Raw genomic sequence first — 10,044 nt, forward strand, 5'->3', positions numbered from 1 at the left:
GATATTTTAACCGAATCGTTCGATTGGATAACGTTCTCGAATCGAAGGGCGTTTTCCGAGACATTCAGAACATTCCGAGTTAAACGTTTAATTCGGATTCGGATACAATATCGTTATCGTTTTCCAACAGCGTTTACGGAATTAGTCGGTGAAATAGATTAGGTATAAGAAAAATGAACATCTTTTAATATACAGTTTTAAGACTTTAAAGTCCTAAAATATGAGAATGCATTGGTCTTGCATTAAAATAAATTAATAAAATTGAACAAAATCCGGACTTTATTTAAATTAATAAGAGATTTCCATATTACATTCTGGTTTTGTAAACAATAGGACTTAGTAACTGTCATCGATAACTATGTTCTGAATAACGTTTGTAGGCTTTGCCGGTCGAGAAGTTCGAGTAATCGTACGGGTGTGACGTCATTTCGGTTCGTTTTCGAATACGATAGTTTGACGATCGATTCGGGTGTTGTGAATAAAAATGAAAAGAAATCGATCGGCAACTGAGATATCGTAAGGTTCTGAATCGACCCCCAAGTGATAAGTCAGTGATGATAATATTAGTAAGTAGCAAAACAAGCATGAAGTGATGCTTATAAGCTCATTCTTAGTTAACGTGATGCGAGTGATGGTATAATATTACTAGATACATTTATAATATTACTTTTATGGTAAAGTAATCTAATTTTAAAAAAATCACTGTTTTGCTCATGTCCATTCATGTACATTCCACACGTTCGAAGTCTAGAACTCCACCTGGAGTCGCAAATTGGCTTCCACATAACTCGACGCGTATCTATGAAGTCGCAACTACATAGCACAACTTTAATATCAAATATTTTGATTGGACTTGAGGATCAAAGTCCTGTTTATTTTTGAATTTGTGTATTGGGTTGACTTTATAGGACGTTTACTTATTCAAAAATAACAAGAATAATTTGGATATGTTATTATATAATACATAATGTGGGAGTACAAAACCAACACTATTCACACAAATTCTTGTGGACTTACGGGGTTGATTTTGAACTTTATACGGGGGACTATGAACGTGTTAATAACGAGTTGGTTGAGGATGCAAGTAGAAGAAGTTATTTTTATTCCTCTTCTTCTTATTGTATCGATGGCATATACTGTAATGCTTGCCATGCTGTGAAAGAATTAACCAACCGGCGTAAGGTGACCCTTGGTACGCCAGGCAAATACAGCAAAGAAATGGTACTTCATTAGGGAAGGCTCCTTTCTTGCACCCCAAATGAATTAAATTCAATGGAGATGAGGTTAGGAGGATAGGAGGAAGACTGCTAGTAGTAAAGCTGTTTCAAATATTAATGAAAATGTTATATCTACACCAAATCATAGTAATACACCATCTAAATTGGAAACAGGAAAAACTTAAAAACTACCGTTGAACTTTGGCAATAAAAAATAACGATAAATCGTGATAACACTCAAAAGATATCATAGAAACACGGTATTAAAATTATTTACAAATAGATGGATTAAGAAGAATTAGATTAAGAAGCTACTGAGTAATGAATTAATAATGATAAAGACGATAAACTATTATCAGAAAATCCTGATAACAATATGAAATTCGAATTATGCACTTGTTATTCGTATACTCGTTTACGATAATATAAATCGTATCGAATGATGACTATATCTGCAATGCCTAAGCACAATACAATAAGTGTAATACAACAAACACATTAATAACCAAGTCTCAAAGGAAATTCTCTGCTATAAGCACAATCAAACCTTCCAATGAAATAGTTAAACATACAATTATCATATATAGAATCATTCCTTAAATTGATTCTGCCAGATATCCAGGCAGGAACCTACTCATGTAGTGTGTCCAAATTGTCTACCGGAGTTCATCAGTAATTTCTTCTTGTTATTTAAGACCGGGATTCTTGTCGGTGGAGTCTTCGCCAACCGTCTTTGTTCATCGTCCCAGCTTTAAATTCTTCATACAGACATCAACGTTTTCCTTCATCTGATCTAAACAACTTCATCTGTATTTCCTCTGCCTCTCTTTACCTCTATCTTCCCTTTTATAATGATTCTTGGAAAACTTTTATGACGTATTAAATTCCCAAATGTCTCTCCCCTTCGGTAAGCTACTCTTTTCCTGCACTATTTCTAACATACTTATTTATACCGATGCTAATTTTGATTTCTGCCTAAACCAAATCTTTGGGATCCGGTGTTCTAAACTAAGTGTCTCCAAAGTTATTATATATTCAAATGTACATTCCCGATGAGAAAGATACAAATTACGTGCTTTTTTCATTATATTATAAAATGAAAACCAAGGTAGCAGAAATGATGGCCCATCAAAACAATTATATATCTCAAAGATATATATTATCGAGTCTCCGTTAATCCCTGAGTGGATTTAGATCGTATGGAATTCAGTGTTGGCGTGGAGTATCATTCAAAAGTATATTAGTCTGAATGTAAATTCCCTACTAAAGCGCAGCAATTTTCACACTTCTGCGCATTTTACAATTGCATATTTATACCACAGCCTTGTTATGGTGGCTATTAGCCTTAAATATTTCAGATCATAGATCGAAGTTCACAATCTGTTTATCAGGTAATTTCTACCACTGATTTGTTATAAATTCTCAGTTTTAAGCTTTATGAAGTTGCAAAGCTTTCCCACAAAAACAAACATTTGCTTAATGGGAGAACTTGATCTACTATTGTTGAACCAGATTGAGGAATAAATTATTTTTTAATTTAATTTTAATTTCTATGCTAGTGTCAATTTTCATGCATGCAATAATTTCGATAGTTATACAATGTGAGTGGATGCCACCTAAAGACGATATAAAATGTTTACGTCAAAAACTACAATCAAGTCAAACACGGTCGGAGATCCGAAGAACGACAAATAGGTTGCCAGTCACAGTAATAAAGTAAAACCAAACTAACTAGAATTATGTTTTAAGGTTTGCGATTGGCCTCAAAACGTCGACTGTGATGGCAAAGGAATTGAAAGCGAAGAATCCGATGAAACAAGCGACACTGACGAAGACGACGACTACACAGGACCATGGCTTGATAACGGATGCCCGTCTGATTTCGATGTCCATCATCTTTTGCCGCATGAAACTTACTGCAACAAGTTCTACTACTGCGTTTTCGGAAACAAGGTGGAAAGGACCTGTGCACCTGGTACTTATTTCAACCCCAACGCCAATCCTGGACCCGTGAGTATTTACTCTTATTGCCTTTAATCACTTCTATAGGGCCTCAAAACAGAGTAGATTTCGCACTAGGGAAGCCCTGTATCGCGGGTGCCATGGACATACACGTAGACAACCACTAACTACAACCAAACTCATGAGAGATTAAATGTAGGCCATATTAATATTTATCTCGGCACGGGAATCAAACCCGGGGCCTCTGCATGGCAGTTCGGCGTGGCAACCGTCCGGCCACGGAGGCAGTTAAAATGATGGCAAACTTTTCTCTCAGCACATTCCTTACCGATGCTTTTACACCATATTATTATATTATAATATAGTGATAAAATTAAGGGGAAGATAGAAGGGAAAACAAAAATAGGAAGTTCAAGAATGGCGTATTGTGAATAAATAAAAAAGATGACCAAAGTGAGATGCTGTAAAGCGGTCAAGGAGGAGAGTGGTGGAGGCTACACCGACAAGAGCCTGGCTCTTAAATAGGATGCTGATTATAATACCTATTCTAATAATGAAACTTGACGGTTGAGGAAGTGTTCTTTAACACGACATTTAAAGCAACAATATAAGGATCCAATCCCCCATGTATGGTTTCTGGGCGGGAAAGAGGGAGGTAAGAATAAATATTCAAATAGTTTAGGTATTTTTGTTGCTGACAACCCCCCATGGTACCAAATATAATTTAGTCACAATGTTATCATGTTATCATACAAACATCCAACGATTACATGCATAGATAATAATTTATTGGTTCTTGATTTCACCAGCTTAATTGATTGCGGATTGTTCTTTCTTCTGTTCTTTTTCATCGTAAATGCAAATTATATTGTTTGCGATAAAAACACTAATAAAGATATTGTCGTTATCAACTACACGGACGTTAATGGCGCTACCGAATTATCTAAGGACATAGTTTAGGGCATAGTTCACCACAATGGTCGAACTTGAGTTCACAGATTTCCAAAAGTTGTGTGACCTTTCTCCGAGACGCACGCTTTGTTGTCATTATTTTTGCGACATGTTCATTTTTTATTAAAAAAATAAGTGCGTGTTTGATGACGTTGAAGTCGACTGTGGAGCATGCGCACATAAATAATGACTATTTACTCTCGTCTTGAAAATGCCCAAGATATAAATGACAGTGCAATATTCAGCTAGTGGACAAGTCATGAGTCATGAGTCATGAGTCGTAAGCTAGATATGAGAAGTGAAGGAAAAATTGTCATTTCCTCATATTTGAGAATTTGTAATATGTAATCTTTAATGCTGACACAGCTCGTAATATATGATCATTATTATACTAACGCATATTGATGTAAATCTTAAAAAATATTCTTATCCGCTCACGCGATGCGCTCATCCTACCGCAAAATGGCGGCTATTTGGTTTCGCAAATTAGAAAAGGATTCAGTTTAAATACAAGTTTTTATAAATAAAAATTATTATTCTGCATTGCTAAATAAATACCCTCCGTACTACAACAAAAACATCTCAAATAAAATGCAGTAATACACCGCAAATCCTGCATTTAAAAAGCACTAATGAAATTTTTGGTGTACTTGGGTAAATATGATAATATTCCGTTTGAGTTGTTCTAACGTTTACCATGAAATTACTCCTTAATGTATAGTTTATAAACATTTATATTCAGGGTAAACTTAAAAACTGTTAGTTACGGTATGTTTTCAATAAATAAACACCGAAATCACCAGCCCAAACAATAACACACACGATTGTCGTGACGTATTTTTGAAGTTGTTTATTTTTTTTAAATGACAGATCCAGACATTAAAAACTTTATGGTTAGCTAGAGTAGTTACCGAAACAGCAATTAATATTAGTTCTTTTACCTGTTATAACTTTGATATCCGATAAATCGGTATAAAATCATCACCGGCACCTCTAAGTGTGGTATGCGTCTACGACTGCATGTATCGCGTGAGCGGTTATTATTCTATTTGTTTATTATTGGAACAGGTATTATAATTAGAAACCTATTTAAGAGCCAGAATCTTGTCTGTGTGGTTCATAGCCTGCTCCTTCTTTCACTTCACTGAACTTCTTCTCACTTTGGTCTTCTTCTTTATTTATTCACAATACGCCATTCTTGGACTTCCTATTTTTGTTTTCCCTTCTATCTTCCCCTTAATTTTATCACTATATTTTAATATATAATATGGTGTAAAAGCATCAGCAAGGAACGTGTTGAGAGAAAAGTTCTCCATCATTTTAACTGCCTTAGTAGCGGGACGGTTGTCATGCCGAACTGCCGCGCAGAGATCCCGGGTTCGATTCCCGTGCCCGGAGAAATAATTGTAAGGCCTACATTTATTTCTCTCGTGAGTTTGGATGTAATTTGTGGTTGTCTATGTGTATGTTCTTGGCACCCGCGATAAAATATAAAAAGGACCCGTTTGGAAAGCGGCTTATAAGGTTCCGACACCAACTGATGGGTGTATGCGAGTTATTATTATTATTAACCCATTTAGTCAGGCATTAAGTAACAAACGTTTGTGTACATTTTCTTTATCTTCACAAACATTTAATGCGAAAAGTTTATTAACAGGTCTGCGACTGGCCCGAAAACGTAGACTGCAATAATGGAGACGGCGGCGGTGATGATAGTGGTGTTGATGGCGGTGATAGTGGTGATGATGGCGGTGATGATGGTGGTGACGATGGCGGTGACGATGGCGGTGATGATGGTGGTGACGATGGCGGTGATGATGGCGGTGATGATGGTGGTGACGATGGCGGTGACGATGGCGGTGATGACGGCGGTGACGATGGCGGTGACGATGGCGGTGATGATGGTGGTTGGTTGGAGAACGGTTGCCCCGCTGATTTCGAAGTTCATTGGTTGCTGCCTCATGAGAGTGAATGTAACAAGTTCTACTATTGTGTCTTCGGAGAAAAGGTTGAGAGAGAGTGTGCTCCTGGAACTTATTTCAACCCCAATGCTAATCCTGGACCCGTAAGTATCTTTCAAAAAGAATATAACGATGCCATAACATTACGTAAACGATAAATCGAATTCTGTTACGTCACGTTTAAAGTGATAACTGGTTCCAACATATGTGTATATTCAGGTCATTTATATGTTCATTTTCATATTTACATCAATCTTAAATATTTACATCGGTAATACCAATTTCGGAAAAAACCATTTCTAAGACTAGTTTGGGTGTTCCAGAAATCATCTCGGAATGATGTCTATTGCTTTGGTAATCATGGTATACGGAATTCTCTAATTTGAGACTGACTATCAACTATTTATATCCATTTTACATGTGTACTTTAATATAGTAATAAAAATCTAGTACAATTTGTATACCCCTTGAACAGTATTGTAGAAAATATGTCTAGTAAAAAAAATATTAAAATTAACATCAAAGAACAAATTCATAATTTATTTAAAAAAATACTTATTATTAAAAATATTCTATCAGGTTTGCGACTGGCCTGAAAACGTAGATTGCAATAATGGGGGTGATGGCGGTGATGACGGTGGCGATGATGGCGGTGATGGTGGCGGTGATGACGGCGGTGACGATGGCGGCGATGATGGCGGTGATGATGGTGGCGATGATGGCGGCGATGATGGCGGCGATGATGGCGGCGATGATGGCGGTGACGATGGCGGTGATGATGGTGGTTGGTTGGAGAACGGGTGCCCCGCTGATTTCGAAGTTCATTGGTTGCTGCCTCATGAAAGTGAATGTAACAAGTTCTACTATTGTGTCTTCGGAGAAAAGGTTGAGAGAGAGTGTGCTCCTGGAACTTATTTCAACCCCAATGCTAATCCTGGACCCGTAAGTATCTTTCAAAAAGATAATAACAATGCCATAACGTAAACGATAAATCGAAGTCTGTTACATTACGTTTAAAGTGACAACTGGCTTCAACATATGTATGTATTCAGGGCGTTTATACATTCAGTTTCATGTTACTATCAATCTACAATATTTACATCGGTAGGACTAATGTCAGAAAGCACCACGGAATGTTTTCCATTGCTTTAACACTAATAGTATACGGAATTCCCTAATTTGAGACTGACTATCAACTATTTATATCTATTTTACTTGTGTACTTTAATGTAGTAATAACAATCTAGTACAATTTGTATACACCTTGAAAAATACTATAGAAAATATATCTAAAAAATTATTAAAATGAACACCACCGTACAACTACATCACCGAACAAATACATCATTTATTCTAAGAAACCTTATTATCAAAAATATTTTAACAGGTTTGCGACTGGCCCGAAAACGTAGACTGCAATAATGGAGGCGATGGTGGTGATGACGGTGGCGATGATGGCGGTGATGGTGGCGGTGATGACGGCGGTGACGATGGCGGTGACGATGGTGGCGATGATGGTGGTGATGACGGCGGTGACGACGGCAGTGATGATGGCGGTGATGACGGTGGTGATGATGGTGGTTGGTTGGAGAACGGTTGCCCCGCTGATTTCGAAGTTCATTGGTTGCTTCCTCATGAGAGTGAATGTAACAAGTTCTACTATTGTGTTTTCGGAGAAAAGGTTGAGAGAGAGTGTGCTCCTGGAACTTATTTCAACCCCAATGCTAATCCTGGACCCGTAAGTATCTTTAAAAATGAATATAACGATGCCATAACATGACATAAACGATAAATCGAATTCTGTTACGTCACGTTTAAAGTGATAACTGGTTCCGACATATGTGTATATTCAGGTCATTTATATGTATATATTCATTTTCATGTTTACATCAATCTACAATATTTACATCGGTAGGACCAATTTCGGAAAATACCATTTCTAAGACTAGTTTGGGTGTTCTAGAAATCATATCAGAATGATGTCTATTGCTTTGGTAATCATGGTATACGGAATTCCCTAATTTGAGGCTGACTATCGACTATTTATTTAAATTTATCTTGTGTACTTTAAAATAGTAATGAAAATTAGTACAATTTGTATTCACTGAGGGAAATTCTATAAAAAATATATCCAGTAAAAAAATATTAAAATTAACACCAAAGAACAAATACATCATTTAATTTAAGTAATGCTTATTATCAAAAATATATTTTGCAGGTTTGCGACTGGCCTGAAAACGTAGATTGCAATAATGGAGGTGGCGGCGATGATGGCGCCGATGAAAGCAGCGAAGAAAGCGGCGATGGATCCGGCGAACAAAGCGACGATGGAAGCGGCGATGAAAGCGGCGATGGAAGCGGCGATGATGGCGGCGATGATGGCGGCGATGGTGGTTGGTTGGAGAACGGTTGCCCCGCTGATTTCAATGTTCATTGGCTGCTGCCTCACGAAAGTGATTGCAACAAGTTCTACTACTGTGTCTTCGGAGAAAAAGTTGAGAGAGAGTGCCCTCCTGGTACTTATTTCAACCCCAATGCTAATCCTGGACCCGTAAGTATCTTTCAAAAAGAATATAACGATGCCATAACATTACGTAAACGATAAATCGAATTCTGCTACGTCACGTTTAAAGTAATAACTGGTTCCGACGTATGTATATCAGGTCATTTATATATTCATTTTCATATTTACATCAATCAACAAAATTTAAATCGGTAGAACCAATTTCAGAAAGCATCACGGAATGATTACCATTGCTTTGGTATTCATAGTATACGGAATTCCCTAGTTTGAGATTGATTATCAACTGTTTATATCTATTTAACTCATGTACTTTAATGTAGTAATAGCCATTCGGCCATCAAAAAGAAACACTAGTTCAAAAATACTCTTACCGACTAATTCGTATAAAAGCATTGATAAAGTGAGAATTGTGTGTCGGGGTCGTAGCAAGTGGAAGGCAGGCATGTACCTACCGTAATGGGAGCACGGTATCAGGTGATGACGACGTTACGGCCATTAATATCGGCTTACGAAACAAAATTTGAAGGGCTTCAATGCTTATACCAAAATTGCGCTGTTTAACAATTCAAAAATCATTTTACAGGTCTGCGACTGGCCTGAAAACGTGGACTGCAATAATGGTAACAGCGGTGAAGGCGGCGACAGTGGAGAAGGCGGCGACAGTGGAGAAAGTAGCGAAAGCGGAGAAAGTAGCGACAGCGGTGAAGGCGGCGACAGTGGAGAAGGTGGCGACAGCGGGGAAGGTGGCGATGATCGCAACCCCTGCGCTGATGAATGTAACCGTCTACCATGGGCTCACGAATCCGATTGCGATAAGCTCTGGAGATGCGAAGGCGGAGAAGCTGTTCTAGTCACTTGCTCGGAAGGTCTTCATTTCAATGCTAACACAGGCTTGTGTGATTTCATTTGTAACGCTAATTGTGCACGAGAACATGTGCAAGCCACGGCGCATGTGGAAGGTTTGAAGATCTTCCTGCCTTGGGACAAGGTTGATGACGAACTGAGAAATACTTACAAAATTAAACCGGCTGTTTAAACGAAACCACTCGACGGACAATCAATAAATTACTGACTAAATGCTGTTAAAAAAATTTGTATACTTTTTGTATTTTTGTAAATAAATATTGCAAAAGAAATATGTTTGTAATTGTCTTTTATTATTTATAAACGAGTTTCTTTATATCACAACCACACATACATGGTAACTCAGTGATCACACAATACACGCTCACACAGACTCTACACGTACTCGCAGTTTCTCCTTTTTTAAATTGAATTTTCATATTTCAATTAAATTCTCTATTTTTCTTTTTACATGGTCGAAGCCACTTTATTTTTGTTTAACTGTAAATTGTTGGCTTCACTGAAAATCAGCGTAACGAGATGTTTCCCTACGTCTCGTTACAAATAAGCTGAGTGGAGGCCTTTT

The 10,044-nt window shown here is 37.5% G+C and overlaps 1 protein-coding gene across 1 annotated transcript; it reads left to right on the top strand.

Moving 5' to 3' along the window:
• Positions 1-2,966: 2,966 nt before the first annotated feature.
• Positions 2,967-9,714, top strand: LOC113238837 (chondroitin proteoglycan-2-like; the record flags this gene model as incomplete). The annotated part of the gene is made up of 6 exons (XM_026475681.1): positions 2,967-3,227; positions 5,788-6,195; positions 6,671-7,033; positions 7,479-7,829; positions 8,310-8,642; positions 9,199-9,714. Coding segments are annotated over 6 exons (2,169 nt in total), but the record flags the coding sequence as incomplete, so codon positions are not given.
• Between the last annotated feature and the right edge of the window lie 330 nt (positions 9,715-10,044).

The sequence above is a fragment of the Hyposmocoma kahamanoa genome, unplaced genomic scaffold (genome assembly GCF_003589595.1).
Source record: "Hyposmocoma kahamanoa isolate Upper Pololo Valley unplaced genomic scaffold, ASM358959v1 98392, whole genome shotgun sequence".
Classification (NCBI taxonomy): Eukaryota; Metazoa; Arthropoda; class Insecta; order Lepidoptera; family Cosmopterigidae; genus Hyposmocoma; species Hyposmocoma kahamanoa.